At 27.6% G+C, this 22,246-nt stretch overlaps 2 protein-coding genes across 6 annotated transcripts in view; one reads left to right on the forward strand and one right to left on the reverse strand.

Moving 5' to 3' along the window:
- The window catches only part of LOC141526177 (uncharacterized), an 83,275-nt gene that overhangs the window by 16,554 nt on the left and 44,475 nt on the right, over positions 1-22,246 (reverse strand). The window lies entirely within an intron of this gene.
- On the forward strand, positions 212-21,981 carry LOC141526119 (solute carrier family 2, facilitated glucose transporter member 1). Of its 5 annotated transcripts, none has more exons than XM_074240914.1 (6): positions 212-477; positions 1,297-1,368; positions 3,021-3,223; positions 18,343-18,441; positions 18,615-19,580; positions 19,738-21,981. In XM_074240914.1, the coding sequence occupies exons 2-6, from the start codon at positions 1,341-1,343 to the stop codon at positions 20,083-20,085; spliced, it is 1,644 nt and encodes a 547-aa protein (XP_074097015.1). In that variant the 5' UTR covers positions 212-477; positions 1,297-1,340; the 3' UTR covers positions 20,086-21,981. The 5 variants fall into 5 exon arrangements, with proteins under 5 accessions (XP_074097015.1, XP_074097017.1, XP_074097018.1 ...); XM_074240916.1 differs by lacking the exons at positions 212-477; positions 1,297-1,368; positions 3,021-3,223 and adding exons at positions 9,084-9,105; positions 9,172-9,231; positions 9,315-9,335; XM_074240917.1 differs by lacking the exons at positions 212-477; positions 1,297-1,368; positions 3,021-3,223 and adding an exon at positions 11,707-12,013.

Consider the following 22,246-nt stretch of genomic DNA (forward strand, 5'->3'; position numbering starts at 1 on the left):
GTCCTCTAGCTCAGTCTCAAGAGCATATTTCGTGGGTGCGGGTATTAACTAATCTTAAATCCTGAATCTTTATTTCACGCGTTAGAATTAAAGATTAAATACGTCGTTCGGGTGTTACTATTGCCGTTTACTCGTTTCTTATTTTTTTTTTTTTTTTTTCAACTTCATTCAAATCTACCGAAATAGAACGTGCTGCGTGTTAAAGCTTTGATGCTACTTTTATTTTATAAATATATATATAGATTCATCTGTACATGTATTTTATTTATTTAGTTTTTTGACGGCTCTATTTCTGAAAGGCTCCACGCCTGTTTGTATTTTTTTTTATATTTAATACAAACACTGATTTAATAATGATAATATTAAAATATAAAAAAAAATTTTAATAAATAAAATAAAATCTGTATTTTAGATTTTTACATTAAATTCGCCTGTACTGTGACGGTCTGCTAAAACGACTCGCTTCTCCACGAGGAGGTAATGATGAAAGTTTATGTCATTAGATACTCATAATGTATACACACATAAATATTATTATTGTTATAAATATGAGTATATATTATGTACAATTCTATGCTAGTAATTATTACATATATCCAGTGGTGATTATCTGCAGACGTTTAAGTTCATTAGTATGCTCATTTAGCCTCATTTGCAGATATTATTTATAATACGTTAACTATTATTTATTTTACTAATATTTAATATGTCAGGTCATCTTCAAACATTTTATTATTTCTTCCCATTAATTTTTTCTCTCAAAAGAAGAAATTAATTTTTAATTCTTACTTTAAAAAAAAAAAAAATTTTTTTTTTTTCTAATATTTAGCAAAATATTTTACAAATCCTCACGAGCCTACGTGTGTTGAAATACGCAATGGAATGCTAATTTTAACGACAAACGGTATTTTTAAGTGACGTACTGATCTACATATTTACTGTCTCGCCTCTTGATTAAACAGATGCATACAACACATAATGTGTTGTATGTTTCCAACTGATTGATTATAATTAATAATATTATTATTATTAACACTGACAGTGAAAATTTAATAAATCTTTGAAAAATTAAAAGACTTGCTAAGAAAAAAATCTGTATTTTTACAAAAGTAAAAACTAAAAAATTTCCCAACATGTGACGAAACTCAAACGACGCCACGTGCGTTATTATTATTGCCACTGAATCATATATCGAACTGTCACTAAAAATTTTTTAGCACTTACATGCATTGTTAGTCTTACCGGTTAGGTCTAATGACTGTTACATGTATTATGTATGTATATTTTTATTTATAGGTCGATTTGTGTGATATCGTAGGAAGACAGAAAATTTAAGAGCAATGAGTCACTCATTTAGAGATAACCAACGTACGTATTATTTTTTGTATTTTTTTATTAGGAATTAAGTGAACTTTAAAATTATTATAAATATTTGTAAGTCTGGTTTTTTATTTTAATGCATTTAAATAGATATTTTGTTATGCAATTTTTGCAATAAAATTTTTTTTCAACAATAAAATATTCTGTTAATTTATAATTTAAAAATGGATAGAAAAAATTTTTAATTTACATACTAATAGTTTAATTTAAAAATATAATTTGAAAAAAAAAAATAAATAAATAAATAAATCAATTTATTTATTGTTTTAAAAAAAAAAACAGATTAATTTTTTAAAAAATAATAATCACAATTTTTAAGACTTTTTTATTGTTTAATTAATAAAAAAAATATATTAGAGTATTTTTAATTTTTAATAAAACCTAGAATGTTTAATTTTGAATTAATATATTTAAAACAATAAACTTTTTTAAATAATTTAAGGCTAAATAAATTATAAAAAATTTCAAATTGTACTTGAAAATATATTTTTAACCATTTGAGTGTTTAATTAATGAACTAACTCATGTGTTGAAATAAAACAGCCAGTATCTGTAAATTCTATGGCCAATGTTTGTACAATTAAGCCCGAGTGCTTGAACCGGAGGTCATACACCTTCATATCAATACTTAAGCCGACGATCATGAATCCCAGAATTTTATTCTGACAAGTTTAATTAAGGTCTCGGTTTATTAACTCCATCTCGGGTCTGGAATTTTTATCAGCTAAAAGTGGACAGCTTATAATGTTCAAACGGAAGTTTTGAAGCTTTAAAAAATAGAACGCAGATAGACTACTTATACACACATGACAAGCAACAAGCAACAGGCAACAAGCAAATGTGTGTATATTTGATTCTCAGTCATGCATACACGCGGGTCGGACTTATTTGTAAGCAAGTAACCTCAATGATTAGCGGCTGCCAAACTAAACATCATCATCGGTGTATCGTAAGCCGCTAGAGGAGTGTCACAGGGTTACTAGCCTTGATCCGATGCCAAATTCTTGACAGGGAAAGCTCATACGTCATAAAGTTATTCGTGAACTAATTTATAACTTGCCACATCAATATTTCAATATTTTTTCTCTTTGATCGCTATTTTTTCATCAAATTTATAATCTATATTATTAAGAGAATAAGCAAAATTTTATGGTTAGTCTATTTATATGATAAAATGGGTTTTTATAGTCAAATTTGGTATCGTTGGAAAGTCATGACCTGGAGTTGTGAATTTTCATGGTTTCATATCATTCTCACCGACCGTCAATTTATTATGATAATTATTTAGACTGCATTCGAAAATGCTCTGTTTCTAGATACATAATTAAGAAATGACCTTGTATCTCGTGAACTATTGACATTTTTAAAAATATAAGCTCACTCCGACATTATAGTCATCGAGACCTTTTATTTAAGTACCCACATCAATTTTTCATATATTTATATATATAATATATGTATGTATATATGAAAAATATATCAAAATGCATGTGGGTACTCAAATGAAAGCTCTTGATGAGAGTAACATCGGGATGAGCTTAGATCTTTAAAAATATCAATAATTAAGAAATGACCTTGAGAAAATCAGGATTATTTGATTTTTTTTTTAAATTATTCAATTAATTTTTAATAACTTCCAGTTGGTTTTCAATTGATGACCATGGACAGGGATGATGATGATTTCGGGGAAGGATATATCGCGGAATCCCATCCTCTGAGACCGACATCGTTGATGGTACCTGGGAGAGACGACTCCAGAGCTCCTAGTATCAGTAGCAGTGTTACTGATTTGGATGCTCCGATTTACGCGCGTGATACGACGCTTCCTTTATCTGCTAGACAGGTGAGATTTTTTTTATCTATTATAAGTATATATATATATATATATATATATAATAAAATAAGAAAGCCGTAAATTTAAAGTAAAAGTAAAATTTTAATTTAAAGTCGTTGACACCAAGGATTGATTTGTTGTTAGAAAGTAATAAAAAGAAATGCGTGCTGAGTAATTATCCAGCTTTCTGGTTAAAATAAAGAAGAAATATTAATTTATGAGTTTTTCATGGGACAGTTTTTTGTATTAGTAATTGAGTGAAGGGAAAAAATATAAATTTGAATAATTTCTAACTACTGACTCTTGAATAATTGATTAAAAATTTATAATTCACAACAGTTGTTTACTTGAAGTAATAAAAAATGAAAAATTACTCAAAAAAATATCCAGATATAAAATTTCGCGATATTTTTTTTACTCCTGCGTCAGAAAAATTCTCAAAAAAAAATTTTCCTTTCTGACGGAAAGTTTTCTTCACGTAAAAAAAAACAACTAATTAATAAATAAATAAACCCGAATGAAAAACAGATTAATAAAAGCGCTCATTCAAATATAAATAACCAATAAAATAATAAAATGTAAAGAAGAAAAATTTCGAGTTATTTCTCGTGTCAAGTAGATGAGACATAATAAGATCATGACTCGTGGAGGTCACTCAGGTGCACACGGAATCTCTTTGAATGATGACCAAGAGGCAGGAAATTAATATATACATACATTAGCAATAATAATAATAATATAAGACGCGTGGTTTATCTGGGAGGTGTGTTTGTTTATTTTTATCAATCACTGCAAGACATCTCTGCTTACTTCTTATACGTGTTAGGTATATAAGCACACAAAGAAATATATATATTTTATTCAATCTTAAATTTTTCCACTGACTAACTTTGATTAAATAAATTTCTTTTTATTATTAAAAATAAAACTTCATTTTTTTTTCTTAATTGTTTTCATAGAATATATAGAATAGTCTTCATCAAAGATCAGAGCTCTAGTTGACTCTCACGGCTTGGGGGGCTTATTGACTGATGATTTATTGTGTGCATACACACATCTACACTTTACGCTACAGAAGATGATTTATTAAATAACTGAAGATGACTTGAACGTCACAAACTCAAATTTTTCCATTGAAAAAGTCGATTGAGTATTAGAATCAGAATTAGTATTAGATATAGACATTATATCATATAATTTGGACATTAAATATGATATTGTAGTTTTTTTTTATTCGTCGTGTATTGTATCCGCGATATTTATATTTAAATTTAGTTTCACGAGCATGTCAATAATAATATCGTTTTATTTGAAATTAAGCGTCGGTCCACGGAGCGTACGTCACTGTTTCTTCATACCGTTTAATTTGCACTATGTATACTATTTATGTAGTAGTGTATAATATAAGTACATATGGATGTATTGTTTCTCATTGCGTTCAATAAATTGGTATTATGGGTCTACTATTGCGTAACTGACGGCAATGTCGATGACAATCCCCCAGTCGCTGCTCGAAACTAGTAAATAGTTAATTTATTTATTTATTTATTAATTTTATTTAATAGGAAAATATCGTCATTGACAGTCAGTTTGAATTACTGATTCAAGAAAATACAATTACTTTATTATATGGGCATTTTATTTAATTAAGTAAACGTTTGATCAGTAGGGGAGCTATGTGGTACTTATTGTTTGTCGTCAGAAGATTCTACGTTTTGTGTTAAGAGATTAGTCATACTTTTATTACACTATTTTTTTTTTTTTCATTGATTATTCCCAAAAGAATATTGAAAAAATTTTTTATTTATTAATTTACTAAAACAAAAGTTACTTTTTTTTTTTTTTAACTATTGTCGTAAAAAATATGTACTTTTATTTTTTAAGAAAAAAATTTTATACTTTGCGATGAGTCACATAAAAAATATTAATAATCGTCAGAATCAATTTTTTTGATAAATTATTTTCAGATGAATTATTTTAATTATAACTAACAATAATTTCTTGGGAGGATAAGATTACTACTCATTGTTATATAAATAGATTAATAAATAATTCAAGATAATTTATTAAAAAAAATAATGAGGAAATTTCAGTTCAACGAACGCCTGATTTCTTTTATTAATTAGAACAATGACTGAAGAATAATAAAAATAATTATATTAAGTGAGAATAAAAGCTTTAGAAATGTACGTCATTTATTGATCAAACTGTCTTAATGTTAGTATTAGTACGGTCTAATAATCTCAGACTAAGAACTTCGTAGACAATATTTACGTCAAAACACAATTTAAATATCTAAAAAAAAATTTACTACAAAAAATTGTCAACCTTGCCTTGAATTATTTTTGTTATTTCCAGCTTTTAATGTTATTTTTATTTTTATAATAAAAAAAAACCATAATAAACAATAACACCAATAACGAAAATAATAAAAATAAATAAATAATAATAAATTTAGTTAAAAATACAATATTTGAGTTGAAAAAATCAAAATATAAGATTAAAAAATTTATTTAAAAAAAATGATGCAAGAATTAAAATTATAAACAAGACAAATATTTTCAAGTTTTATTTATTTTTTGATAAAGTCTAATCTAAATAATGATTTTTTCTTATTTACAAACAATATAAACAGAATTGTTTCTAATTAATTGATAAAAATTAAACGATGATTACAAAAAAAAAATAACAAATACGATAAACTCTCTGATATCATTTAACTGTAAATCTGTACGATATATGTGTATATGCATGATAAAATGTAAGACCCGAAAGATTTACGTCAGCCGATACGAAATAATGTGAGGGTATTTCAACATTTCAACAGGTAGAAACGAAACCAACCGCTCAAGGATACTTGCCCCCTCGAATGACGTCACTTTCTGTATACTCTTACTTTATTATCGATTAAATTCGTCGGACAGGAGTACGTGACGAGTAGCAGGAATACGTAGACGCGATGTGATTGGTCATTTTGAAGGGCGTTCTCGGGGCTCGTCAACTTCTTCCTCTTTGCTCTTTTTTCCCCTCTCCGCTATGGTTATTAACTACTCAAAGTATTTAACTACATGTTCAAGACCGACTGTATACATACATTCAGTACAGTATTAAATGTATTCGTATATATAACTGTACATATACACATAAAACCCTCGTGGCGTCGTGCGACGCATAACCTTGGGTATTCATATTCACGATAAAGAATAGATTTAAAAAAAAAATACTTGTTAACTTTTTTAAATAGAGTTTATCACTAAATTTTCAAGATAATATTTCAGGACTTTTATTAATAAAATTATTTTTCTAGTTGTTCTTATTTGGAGCGCGTAATTTTGATTTTAATAATGATTTTTTTAAACTAATAAAATTTTGCAACATTTAAAAATTTTTTTATAATTTTTATAATTTATATTTAAGATTTTTTTGTCTACAATAATTTATTTTTAAAGAAAATAAATTGATAGTTCGTTAAAAGAAATAAATATCTTCTTTTAAAAAGAATGGTGAAATACATAAAGTCGTTGACTGAGCCTGGAATTCAAAAATAAAATGTAGGGTTGGTAGCAGAGGGTGAATTCAGCAGCGCATGCGGGTAAATAATCGGGGTAGTTTGTGTGGTACTCATGGAAGTTGAATAATATCAGTCGGAAATTGAACTCTGGTTCAGACTAACTACCAGACTATCGTAGTTAGTACGTGAGACTAACAATCACCCTTAAACAATTAACAATTAACGGTGAGTTTGTTTCTTAATGTTGCACGTTAACAATTTTTCAATCTCGCTTTTTTTTTATTCAACCCGAGACCCGCGTTTTTATTCATCGCAATTAAATAATTACGAGGTAATTGTCAGAAGCATTCATAGCCTGAGACCAAACTATCTATGACTAGTTATTTCCACTTCATTTTATTTATTAATCTCACATACTTCTGATTTTATAAATAAAAGAAAATCAGCATAGAGCTTGAAATTTTATTGTGAATTATTAATATTTTCATTTTTAAGTCATTTATTTCTTCACTTATAAATAATATTGACAATAATGTGCTCTCAATTTTTTATTTTACTCGATTGGGTTATGTAACCGGTTCATCCATTCAGTATGAATAAAATTCTTCAATTTTTAGATATTTATTTATATCTTGATACTTTAATCTAAAGTATTCAAATTTAACGTATTTTTTAAAAATAATATTTGGTAATTATGTTTTTATAAAAAATAGCTATTTATCGATACAAACGTAAACATAAACAAAAGATTAATATTTAATAAGAGCGTAATCTTATTAATAAAATAAGTTTAATTGATGATAAATTGTTATCTAACTTTTGAATGTTTAAATAAAAGAGAAAGTTAGGAATTTTTTACGCTTTATCGACTCTATCGCGACTCATTAAAACACTCAATAATGTGTTGTCGAAATAAGTGCATCAGTTTGTTTTTTTTTATGAATATTACAATCGTAAAACATATAAAATGAAATAATAAATTATTATCAAAATAACAGAAGGCGTGTACTTTCGACTTTAATATTTTTCTAAATATTTAATATGTATATCAAACATATATTGTAGTAAAAGGGGGAACAAACTGAAGAAATGTCTTTGACCTTTTGACCTTATTACAAGTGTATTGTCTGTATATATTTTAATCAAGTGATCATGGTCATCTAATATTATTGCTTTATATTTTTATTATAATTTTATAGATTGTAATTAATTAATGCTGGTAATATTTATAGCAATGGATAAATTTTCTTGGGTTCTTTTATTTATCATTGAATGCTAAATAAAAAAAACAGTGATTAATGTAGACGTCTAATGTTTATGTCTCATGTTTCATTAATAAATGTTAACGTCGATCGTCGAGTCTGTAATTTAAAATTTAAAATAGAGAAAATCATGATTGTAATATAATTAACTTTCACATATATTTAATCCAGGTTTGACCTTACTTAAGCGATAATGACAATGGCCTCGCGGTGATTTGATAAAATTTGGATTATTATAATTTTTAAATAAGTTATTTCATCGCGGGTATTCCCGAATCTAATAGATGATTTATCTACGAAATTGGCTGGGCTGTTTTATGTTCAGGTTTTTTTTTTATTAGGGTTTGTAATTATTCCGATGTTTATTCCGAGTCTACAAAAAGCTAGCAAGCTTGAATAATGAGTCTGGTTTTTTTTTTTTTGTTTACTCTGGCTTTACTTATTTCATGAAAAGTATAAGCCGGGGAATTGTAAATCAAGATTTTATCTTTGAGGATTATTTAATCGCGTTTTATCTTAATTTTTTAATAGATTTTTTTGAGTTTATTTTATGAATGACGTAGCTTTTTATTTATCACGTTAATACTTATTTAAAGTATTTCGAAAATAAGATTAATTAAATGACTTACGGTATCATCGGACAATTTTAAATTGGGATGTTGTTTTAAAAAAATTAGTAGAAAATAATTAAGTTTTCGGTTTAAATTTATTTAAAAAAATTTTTTTTTTCAAATTTTTCCTTATTATTATTTAAAAAATACTTGTAAAATTTTTTTTTACTGAAATTTGGAGCAAAAATGTCAAATAAAAATGATTTATTTACTGCCCGCAATTATCCCGCCAATTTTAAAACTTGAAAATTCAAAGCTCTATACTGAAAAAAATTTTTTCTTGAGCCAAGAAAATTAATAAGGAAAATAAAAACAATCTTAGCTTAAATAATTTTTTTAAAGCAAGAAAATAATTATTATCTAATATTTTTTAGCCAAAAAAATTTTTTTAAACAAAATTTAGACAATCCATAATTTAATTTTTTTTTCATATTTATAAATTATACTAACTTTTTAATAAAAATATCTAACAATGTTTCAAGCAGCTACATCATGGAACTGGGGAAGGTAAATAAAATATTTTTAATAACTAATTTTAATAACCATAATAAACTAACAATTACTAAAATTTAGTCAAAGGAAGAAATTCAAGAAGCTCTGAGCACGCCAACTGCTTTAGCCCCTACCTCCAAGGTACTATAAAATTAACATTTCAATTAAATTAAAAGGCTAATAACATTTGACTCACTAACAACTAACAATTTTTTTGCATGCAGGAATCGGAACGCAAGGAAGCTGTGAGTAAATTATTTTTTTCGCTTACAATTAAATTAATTGTAGTAATTCTTTCAATATACAATCTCCTTACTGATATAAGAACCTTAAGATAAACAAAGGCGTAGACTCAATAGTCATTAAAAGTGGGACAATAATTCAGACAAGTTTAATCAGAATCAGATCTCAGCAAACTAGACTGTTTGTTCTTGTAATCGATCCGATAAAAATGTATTTTCACGCTCTCTTTGGTTTACTTTCATTGATATTTACTGATATTATAAATTTTCGCTTTTAAGTTTTGCTTTAGCACACATTAATTAGCATGCTGCAAAGAAACCGATGTATTGCGTCACGCACCGCTTGAATCAACTCCACAGATTCACACAAACAATAATGAATATTTTTAGAAAATTACGCGAGATTTTTTTAGCCAAGCTCACTAGCGCAAACTCTAACTTTATTTCATCTCTGTTTATAAAAGGATTAGCGGTAATGATAATTTATATATTTATATATTTGTATCAATCTAGTGTATCTCAGAGATACCTCGCAATCAGATGTCGATATGATAAAAATATATCTGTCTAATATAAATTAAAAAATCTGCAGGTTTGTTAAATCAGCAAGTCGCGACATTCGCGATAAATAAAAAATAAATAAATCTATGAACTTTAATCTTCACTAAATATTCTTCACAATTTATACATAAAATTATTACGCTCAAAGACGTATCCATCACCTTCACGGTTAACATTATATATTTTAAACAAATTATAAATAACTTTTTTTCGTTTACCGGATGTCACAGATGTTTTACTGTGTGTTATTCAAATGTCGAGATAAAAAAAAAGCTTGTAACATTTTAAAAAATAAAAAAAGCGATGTCCTTTAAGTATCTGATATACATTTTGGCAAAAGCAAAGCACAAATTTTATTATTATTGTCAGGGTAAAATAATCACATTCGCGCGGAATTTTTATAAAATAAAAAAAATAAAAATGGGAATAAATAATTAGTGCTGCTAACCAACTTTCAAGGCATTCTATTCACCGGTCAATATTCTATGAAACAATAAATCTATTGCTGTTGTAAATTAACAATGATACTAAGTGTCAATTTTTGTAGCCTTATTTTCATATTTATTAACTTAAACTCAATTATCTCTCGAGCATAAAAAGATTTTGTTATTTAAATGACTTTTTCATTGCTAATTCAATTAAAATCATGCGGGAAAATTTTTAATTTAAAATATAAAAAATATTCAATGGACTAATATAGAATTTTACGACATGCATCCTTTCATATCCGCGTTTTGTTGCAACAATCGATAATTGCTGTTAATTAGTAAAAATACTTGTTCTTAGTGTCTTACAGTCTGTTTATAAGACACTAATTGTACTCTGTTAATTATTCCGTGGCCTGAAGAATATTTTTTTTTATTTTGTACTCATTATTTAACCATTAGTATTATTCAATTTCAATTTTGAAAAACATGTTTCTCTACTGAGTAACTTAGAAAAATTTTTAAACTCATAATTATTATTTAATAGTTTTTTTTTTATAAATGACAATTATGAAAAATTTATAAGCTATTGGAGCCAAAACGATTAGCTGCGGATCGTGTTTTTAGACACACTCTCTGCTCGTGTAACCAACCTCTCAAGTACTATTTCCAGAAAAAATTAATAAAAATTATTTTTAGCCAAATATCACCCTAAAGACTCAAATAAGCTCTACAAAATTTCAAAAAATTTTTCAAATTAAAAAAAAAATTAACTACCCTGAAATATTCGCAGAAATGGCCGGTATGATTTAAAAAATAGTTTATCAACTTAGTAAATGGACGCTCAACAAGAATATGTCACTTGTAACATGTCTCGAGAATTTAATCCGGTATTCAGGTTCAATATTCTCAATTGCAAAATTGTCGAGTCGTGACAGGCAGCTGTCATTATCAGGCATTCGAGAGGTAAGAGGATAGAGTAGGTTTGTGGTTAAGTTTACGTGAGCGGAAGGCCCGGGGGGAGACGAAAAATATGAAATCATCGGTGGGGGAGTACAATGACAAGGGCTGGAGAGAGGGTACCCGTATCTCCCACAAACATAAAAGTCATGTGTGTTATTCCCTACACATTCTCATATTTATAAACATTTATAAGTAGTAGGAGTACCAGATACAATAGTTGTCATATGACATATTTTATTTAGAGGTTCCTCCACTGTCTTCTCTGCTATATCTGGAACCGGGTAGGGCGTAAATGTACATGTCTATAATATCGTCCTACTCTTTTTCATTTACTGTACTTGCACTTGTACTTGGGTAGTTTAAATGTACAATAATATCGTATTATACTTTACTGTATGGAAGGAAAGGAAGGAAAGAAGAACTGTAGACCTGCTTTCGGGACGTGGCTCATCCATTCGGACTAATAAGTTTCGATGCTACGTATATCGGTACGCAGTTCGTGAGAGACTATCCTCAAGCGCACTTCGATCTCATACAACTTTAGCTTGTTTTTATTTTACTAACGTTTATCGCGGAATTATCAAGTCTTATTTATAAAAATAATAACAACACGTGCTTTTAAAAGTGACAAGTGAACTTTTTTTTTTAATTTTATTTTTAACGTTTAATATTGGAAAATTTATAAATAAAATGGGTTGCTTTTCCGACTCTAGTAAATCGTCTCCAGCGAAGGTAATTTTAGAAGAATTTTTTTTTTTTAATTGAATAATAATAGTAATAACAACAACTAATATTAAGAGTAAAAAATTCAGAGTACAAAGGTCTATCAATTATTTATCATCATTGCCCTATAAATTAATGACAAGAGTTTATTGTTCAAGAATAAAAATTTTTTTTTCTTGATAAAAATAAAATGATAAAAAATTGTTTGCTCAGTAATGAGAGAATTTTTTAATTATCAGATCGTTAATCATATTTTAACAAACAATAAAGTTTATTTGTAGTGTAATGGCGGTATTTTTTTAAGACCGGCTTTTATCACATTAAATAATTGTGATTAATATAATGATAATTCGAAGATTACTGGTTTGATAATTGATGGTTTGGATGAAGGCCTTTGTATTAATTTTTATTATAATTGGAGTAAACTGGATCATTTTAAATTTAAATCTGAATTATTGTATCAAGTATCAGATATCAAATTATCTAAAGTTTTGTTATATTGTAAGTTGTGAGGTATAATATAACGGTGTAAGTGGGCGTTACAGTCTCTTTAGTCTAGACAATGAAATGTTAAGAACATCCTGCTGTTTTTCATTTGAATTAATGCAAATCCCTTTATTTTGATAACTGGGCGATGAATTATTTCAAATGGTTTAATTTATTAGAAAGTTTAGTTTACATGTAATGTAAGTAAAATATTTAGTTTGACCAAAAGTAATGGATTATTCCAGCTGCTTGTGGTTAAATATATCCTTATCCTTAATTCATAAATTAGGATTTGAATTGCTTACGTAGCAATGCACTTTGCTTAAAATATACACAAACCGGCTGGACAACTTTTATATCTACTCCCTTTCTTTGAATATTTTGATAGCGTTTTTTTATAACTCTCACTCGATAATTATCATAATTTACTTCATTGAGACTCGTAAATATTTTAGGAGTGTAATTTAATTTAATTAAATAAAACAAAATATAATAATGATAAATCGATGAGTTTCGTTTAAGTTAAATAAGCTGAGCGCATGAATAAAGTGACCTACGTTAGTTTCATTCGACATTTTTATGTCGGAGGCTCGTCTTTACGGCTGACCAATCGTAAATTTCCTTATTATGTTCCACGCACTCATTCAACAAAATAAAAAGTCAACCATGTAGAAAATCTTTTTTCCATTATTGTTTGGGTTTTTGAGGTTTTAAAAGAGTTTCTTTTGTGACCGCTCAAGCGGAGATTAGAAAATTATTTTCAATGGTATGGATTTTGAATTTAGTCAAGCGGAAATTACTGTAATTAGGGACTATTTTTGCATCAAATAATCTTATTTGGTATTTTTTTCTTTAAATTTTTTAATAAGAAAATAAACTTGAGTAAAAGTTCAAATTTTTCATTTAAATTCAAAAATAAATTTTTTTTTTTATTTAATTTGAAATTACAATAAATAATACTTTAGTAGTTAGATGTTACCTTTGAGTTATAAAGACTCATTGCCCTTTCAAACGTTATAACGAATGAAAAAGAATCTTAGCAATATATATGACAGAAAACTTGAAATTATATATTTAAGAAAAATAAATTAATATGCAAAGAAAGAATTAAAAAAAAATTATTTTTATTTAATTTATAAGAAAAAAAAATAACGAATGACTTTGTTAACTATCGTATGCCTTTTTTTTAATCTGTTGGGTAACATTTTTCTAATGAAATAATTAAAAACAAATTTATACTAAGGAAAAAAATAAAACCAACCCGATATTTCTACGACCTATAGCTGCAGAGATATAAATTATCAAAAAATTCTATAGCTCGTACATTATTTATCATCAACAACATATGAGAACAAATATCGGTCTTCTAAACTCCATAAATAAAATTTCATGGTTCCCATAAATTAATTTCAGGCCAATGACACCTGACATTTAATCTACTCCAAAAATTTATTTAAATATCTAACGGGACAGCAGGTAGAAAAACCTGTCTCTTCGCTCTTTCTCAGTATCCAGTTTCCTTTTTTAAATATATATCTAATTTTTTAATCAATTTTTTGTTTAATCCGTTGTTAATAGAGCACGCAGGTAGCACAACTCGGGAAACTTTATATCGAGGTCAGACAATAAAATAATTCCGATAATTATTTATTCCTCCATTGAGGGAAATTATTTAGCGATGTCGGAAGTGCTGCATTAATACAAAAAACTGTACAATGCAACAATAGCAATTATAATTATAATTATATAGCTCCAATTAAAATTAACGCACAAAAAAAGAATAAAGTAAACTGTGAATTTATAACATAATGAATAATAATAAATATGAATATGCCATGTTTTAAAACGCATGTTGCTATTATTAGTGATACAGCAGTTCAACACATGCACGTGGTTGTTAATAAAGAGGCTCGACATGTTCGACCAATCGCAAGCTCCTAAGATCGGCGCACCTTCACTTTGCCAATGGTACACGTTCATGAACCCGCTTTGCATGTGTGTTGTCTCGCATTATATCTTACATGTGTTAAATGCTCATACACATTTGCATGTGTGGGTATGTTGGCCAAGAGAAGGGAACCACTGGATCGGTGGGAGAAACCGGCGGCTGGAATTTTCAACAGTCGTATCGTTTCATGTTAAGTCTACTTGGCTATTTTACGCGATCATAAGACGTTTTTTTTTAAATTTCATATTATTTACATTGACATAAATTATCGGATATGTTCAGCGAAGTTCAGGTTTGTAAAACATTCAATTTTACTTTCATAAAGTTTTAATTATTATTTCAAAATCGTTAAATGTTTATTAATTTCGGTACATTGTATCGTTGTATTAATTGGATAATCGTTAGTTATTATCTGTAACCATATGTTTTATTAAAAATGACGGCAAATTACCAGCAGTTAACTGTGTAATAACGCGGCGGTTTGTAAAAGAAATACTTTTATTAGTTATAGTTATAATTTTTAACTCTTGATTTATTTTATTAACTCAATTAATTTTAATTCCCGCGGTATTTTTCTTAATTAATTTTTGTATTGTATCCGGGTTGAAATAGTGAACTTACACAAAAAATATGTTAATATGATTTCTCGGGATAATTAAAATTATGAGAAAATAATTTTTGTAAATAAAAATTGTCTGGGAATTTTTTTTCATTAAAATTTGAACGTTTTAATTTAATTATACAAAATTAATAAATTAAAAAAAAAAAGATAATTTATTAAAAAATGTTAAAATAAATTGCATTGTTTAAAAAAAGTATCAATTTTTAAATATTAAATTTAATATTTAAATACCTTGAATGAAATTGCAAAATTAACCCGACATTGTAAGTTTATCTAATTATAAATAATAGTTTTTGTTGAATCGATAATGAATCTTTTATGAACAATGCTGATAATGAATAACAAAAAATAATGAATTTATGAGTGGAAAATTTTTCGTAACTTAATCGTGAGCAAAGTGTAAAAAATAAAGCATACGAATATGAATATATAAATAAAGTATTAAGTTTATCTTAAGCGAAAAACATATATTATACAATAATATAAGAAGGCTCGCCTGGGGATCGTTAACGCGTTAACCAATCGAAACACGAATAAGAACGTGCCTCTACTACGTGTCATCTTAAGTAATATAATAAGCTTGATATCATGTATACACATAAATATATAAATATATAAATTATAAAGCAGCAGAGTTGATTTACTCGTTTACTTTTATTACTCATATAAACCATACGTTGCATCATTTATTAATACGTAATTTTTGAGATAAATGCACTTTCAAATGCTAATTATCGTAGTAGTACTCCGTTATTCATTATTTATTCAATTAAATCATCACTTATTAACCTGATTATTAATTGAAAGATTTCAGTTCATTATCAATTATCATATTTATTTTTAAATAAATAGTAGCACACATTTTGTCGCATGTCACAAGTGTGAGTATGCATGTATAATGATCATGATTAATATGTAGTACGTGTGGGTCTGTCGAATATTTAAATTATAATACCGTGTAATCTTATCAGTAACGAAACTCAAAGACTCATTGTGTATCCAAGAGACAGTTTAACATTATTGCTTTACGTAGATACGTAGAAAGTCCATTATTTTTTTTTTCGCTGACACCGTCGTTTTTTTTTTTTTTTTGCTTTATACGTGCTCGGTCATAAATTTCAAATGATCCGAAGAGATTTTTAGCCGAAGAAATCGGCGACGTTAATATCACACTAATCCTTTGGTTTTATTAATTTATTTTTTATTTTAACTTTGATATTACTATTTTACTAAATTAATTTATCGTTTATGTAGATAAAAAATTTTTCGGTTGTGAAATTTATTTGGTGGGATTTATACAAGTTAATATTATAGTGAGGCGATTCAGATAAAATTATTTTTTTGGTGTGATAAATTGTCGAACGTTTTTATGGCAGAAAATTCTGGAAAAAGAGAATTAAAACATGCTTATAGAGTGAGTAATTGTTACGTCTTTGCGACAGTTGTTTAATGTATCATCTTACTTTGAAAGAGCCAACATATATAAGTACATAAGTAATTGAATATATTATATGGATATAAATTATAATTATTGTTATTATTATTATTATATGTAGCATGTTATTGAATATAGTATGTTGTGTTATATTGGGTTTTTAATCGATTATCATACGGAGACTACATACGCTGATTAACACATACAAATGTTTAAATATGTTAAGATTTGATAGTATGAGAATTCCATGTTTGATGTGTGTGTACTTGATATAAATGCGTTGCAGGGTGTCGACCCGACAGTCAAGTCTTTGACACATGCTATATTAAGAGCGGAAACTAAAAAGTGTCATTTTAGTATTTTTTATTCGATTTTTTGCGGGAATTCATCAACGCTCTGTGAAATAGAATTACACATGAATTTTTGGACTTAAGGATTTATTTATAGAACACTTTCGATGCCTTACTTAAGACGACCGGTAAGAGTTTTAAAAAATATCAATACAATTACAAAAAATTGGATTATTTGTTGATTGCGAGTGGCATTGACATTTAAAAATCAAAAATATATTTTTTTCATTTTATTATCTCAAGGTACTTTGCTACTTTAAATCGGCAACGAACTTGAGAAACAAGATTAATTAAAAAATTTATAATCTTCCACAAAAAACTACATATTATATTTTCAAGGTTGGATAAAATCGTACCATATACATTAATATTAATCACTTACACGAATAAGCATAATGATAATTAAAAGATATCAATTTTTAAATTCAACCGCGTTGATTTTATGTAATTCATTGCTGTCGTTAATTTGATATTGTAAATGATATAATAAATCATAAGTGTCATCAGGGTTGTCAAATTTTTGATACAAGTGACATAAATAATACACCCATATATTTTATACAGCTGTCAAATTAAAATTTAAAAAAATAGTGACTGCAAAATTTTTAGATGTTTTTTTTTGTGGAAAAATTTTTTTTACTTCGAGTAAACAATATAATTTTTTTTCTTAAAAAATTTTTCAGTAATCTATCTTAAAAATGTCAAATCAAATTTTTTATCAATTTAAGCGGTAATTTTTTTCTCATAAAATAAATTTGAAACAATACAAGATATTTCAGTTACTGTGTTATAAAATAGGATATTAATAAAAAATTAATGATTAATGAATAAAAATAAAAAAAGCATCAAAAAATTGAATGCATGATTTCCAATTTTAAATTCGATGTAAATAATTAATAACTGATCTATATTTTGTCTACTTTAATTGGAGCGCGATCAATTATGAGCTCATCAGAGTGACATTTCATCACACATAAGTTATTAATCATACGACCCTTGAAAAGTTCGAGTTGTCGATGGTTTGATGATTTCAACATGGATCGGAATAACTATTGGCTAATTATCAATTAAATATTAAATAATAAATATTCGTCCCAATCGGGATCCAAGTTTAATTACTTCGAATGAATTAATTCAAGCGGTCATCGATAATGTGGTCAAGTGCAATATTAATATCTGCATAATATATGCTGTGTATGTAGATATACATTTACTCTACCGCAGATTAACGTCAATAGATTTCAATTGGTTAATATTTATCGTATCACGTATAACTTACATGTAATATGGGTCTCTGGAGCGCGGATTCTAATTGAATAACGAGGATCCATTTTCAGCGATCCTTTTGACCTCGCAAACAAACAAACCACTAATAATTATGCAACGCATATTGTTATCATAATCATATATACGTTGTATATTTACTGTTTATTAATTATAAAGCATATTATTGCAAGGTTTTTATATTTATTGTTTTTTTTTTTTTTTTTTTTGCAGGGTATTAATTTCCATTTGGCGTTCGCGATCACTGCGATCGCACTGGGATCTGCATTCCAACATGGTTACAATACCGGAGTTGTCAATTCACCTCAAGAGGTAAATTTTTTAGTTGAAAAATTTTATTGATAAAATTAAATAAAATCAATTGTTTTTAATTTTATCCACCAAAATTTATTTACAATCTCGAAAGATTTTTTGAGCATTCAGCTGATTAAATCTTGCATTTTAAAAACTAAAATTACATGATTAACAACACACATTTCTTTCAGATCATCAAATCCTGGATCGCAGAGGTCAAAACCAACCGAACAGGAATCCCTCACACCGCAAAAGACATGACAGACTTGTGGGCCTGGGCAGTAGCCATCTTCTGTATCGGAGGTATAATCGGTGGATCCTTGGTAGGAATAATAGCCGACAGATTTGGACGCAAGGGTGGTCTGCTGTTGAACAACATATTCGTCGTCTTGACAGTGATATTCGAAGGATTTTGTAAAATGGCCGGTAGCTATGAGATGATAATCGTAGGACGTCTGTTCATTGGAATAAACGCCGGTTTGAACGCGGGAATAACTCCCATGTACCTTGGAGAAATATCTCCGATGCATTTGCGAGGAGCCGTTGGTACCGTGTACCAACTTATCGTCACAATTTCAATTCTGATCTCTCAAGTGCTCAGTATGGACAAAGTGTTGGGTACCGCCGAGCAATGGCCACTTCTTCTCAGTCTGACCATAATCCCAGCGATCTTCCAGTGCGTAACTCTACCATTGTGTCCAGAAAGTCCGAAATTCCTGCTTTTGAACCGAGGCAAGGATGTTGATGCCCAGAGAGGTCTCGTCTGGTTAAGAGGGACCAATGACGTTTATGACGAGATGGAAGAAATGAGGAATGAAGCTGAGTCTATCAAAATGACCTCTCGTATTACTATGAAAGAAATTTTCGTTAACCCGGCTCTGAGAATCCCGCTAATTATTTCTTTGATGGTGATGTTGGCTCAACAGTTTTCTGGAATCAACGCAGTCATGTTCTTCTCAGACGCTATCTTCCGTATGGCTGGATTGAACACAACAGCTTCTCAATCGGCTACTCTTGGTGTTGGAGCTATGAATGTTGTTATGACCTTTGTTTCGTTGATTTTGGTCGAGAAATGCGGACGGAAAACTCTTCTGCTCTTTGGATTCTGTGCAATGGTTATTGACACTGCTTTGCTTGCACTCTGCTTAGCGTACGCGGTAAGTTGATATATTTTTTATGTCTAATAATTAAATCAATTTAATTTTTACTAAATTACTGGGACTTAACTAAATTAATAAAAATTTCACTGATTCAATTTTAGAATAAAATTTTCAATTGAGAAATAAATTTTAATAAAAATTTTTAACCCAACAGGAATCTTCATCGGCAGCAGCTTATTTCTCCATCGCATTGGTAATCATGTTCGTGGTAGTCTTCGCAACCGGTCCTGGAAGTATCCCATGGTTCTTGGTATCCGAACTGTTCAACCAATCAGCAAGACCAATCGCAACATCCATTGCGATCGCCGTTAACTGGGGAGCTAACTTCATCGTCAGTTATTCGTTCCTGCCGTTGAAAGAACTTCTTGACACAAATGTATTTGTTCTTTTCGCCGTAATCCAAGCGCTCTTCGCTCTTTTCATCTGGAAGAAAGTTCCAGAAACAAAGAACAAGACTATCGAGGAAATCAGCAGTATGTTCCGGCAAATATCCTATCAGTGAGACGATTAATAAAAATCTATTTTACGAGGGAATATATATTTTAACTCTTAGGACAAAATTGTATGAATGGAGCATGAATCTGATCTGAATGATGATGAATGTTATTTTGGTTCTAAATGACCAGATCAATTTAAAGCAGTCGATAACGGTTACCGATTTTATATGTATGATATATATATTATACTATATATATAATACTATAAATGTATGTGTATGAATAATATTGTTTTTTATACGTGTAATGGAAATGTCGAACTGAAAACACAGGACTTAGGCATCACTTAGTTTTTAAAAATTAGTTTTATTTTTTTTTTTTTTTAGATTTAGTTTTATCATTTTTGTATTTCACCGTTTTAAAATCATTTTAATTAATTTAAAATTAACAACATTTACGGTTTAAGTCATGACAGGCAGACTCAGGATAGATCAATAAAGTGAAAAATTATTTGGATGCGCTAATTTACCACGCGCATTCAAAAATTTTTTAACTCTAGTCATCATTCAAATTCACTATATTTTTTTTTTCATATTTTTTTACCTCAAATGGTTTTATTTATCGACATTTTTAGTTTTTTCTCGGCTATTTAATAAATATTGCGAGAATTTGTCAAATAGATCAGATGAGATTTATTTGGTAAATTTATCCGGTATTAATTTTAGTATTCCGATTCAGGATATTTGAGATTTATTGCCTGTTAAAGACAACGAATAATATTATTATTGTAATCATATTTAACTGATTAATGTTAATTATTTAATTTGGATAGAGCTTTATTGAACTGCTATTGAAACTGTGTCTTAAAAAAGACTTTGTTAATTTAAAATATTAGTGTACAAACAATAATGTCAACAGTATAATCAACTTTGTAATTATCAGTAGATAAATTTTAATATTATTACTTTTATTATCATTTTAACTACTTTCTGTCATATTGTAAATAATGAGTGCATGTAGATCAATATAAATATGAAATTACATTTGTAATTTTGATGCAGTAGAATGAATCAGACACGATGTTAAATCGTTTTTAAATTGTTGAAGATATATGAAGTTATGTTTGTTCAAGAATATAATTGTTGTTGAAATAAGCAATTCAGATTATATCTCATCAAAAAACGATTTGATGTTTTAAATTATAAATATATAAATATATGAATATATCGAATACGTCTTCGAAATAAGTAATACTATATATGTAAATGATAATGATAATTTTTTAATGAATTAAATACTCATTCGTATTAATTAAGTTTCGAATATTTACGCAGTTGCTTATTTTTATCTTTTAACATTAAAACATATTAAAAAAAAAAAACACACACACACACACACACAAAAATAGAAAAAAAAATAAGTTATTAGTTTGTACATTTAAAAATGATTTTTTGCATGTAAATTTATTTTTCTAATTAAATTTGATGATAATAGAAAATTGATTTTTGAATGTTTTATTTGGACTTGTAAATTTATTCTAATAAAATTAATAGAATAATTATTTAGGCGGGTAATAACTTAGATGTGTTCTTTTGTATGCCAAAAATCAGTATCATATTTTGATTAATAATGATTAATTAAACCTGCTGTAGTTTTTAAGAAAAAAAATTTTCAATCACAACCATATCGCAGAGTAATTTAATATAATTATAGTTGTTATTATTGATTATTATAATTGTATTGAATATGTTTAGATGGATCTTTGAGAACTTATACAAGTCGAGAGTTTAAAATTGTACCTCAAAAATCTTAATATTTCAAAAGATCACAGTAATATTAGATTTAAATGTAATTTACATGTCACCGTATCAAAATAAATGCAATATGTTATTATATAAGTATTTTTGATGCTGATATATTGTTGTCAAACATTTCAAAAATATATATATTATTCAAAAATATGTAAAGGGTTTATTAATTTTTTTATTTGGATCATAAAGAAGAGGCATTCTATTTTCCAGAACCGAATTCCTTCACGTTGACATAAGTGTGTTTATTTTATGTGTTAATCTCTATTTTTTTCTTGAGAAAAATTTTTGTGGAAATTATAAGCAGCTTAAAAGCATTAAAAAGGTTTTATGCCATGTAAATTTTATACAATATAACTTTCTAAAATTTTTTTTCTCGGAATTTTTACCAAGTAAAATCATTAAAGTTTTCTAACTT

Source organism: Cotesia typhae, unplaced genomic scaffold, assembly GCF_013202065.1.
Source record: "Cotesia typhae breed Kobodo isofemale line unplaced genomic scaffold, CoteBio_Ctyphae contig_33, whole genome shotgun sequence".
NCBI lineage: Eukaryota > Metazoa > Arthropoda > Insecta > Hymenoptera > Braconidae > Cotesia > Cotesia typhae.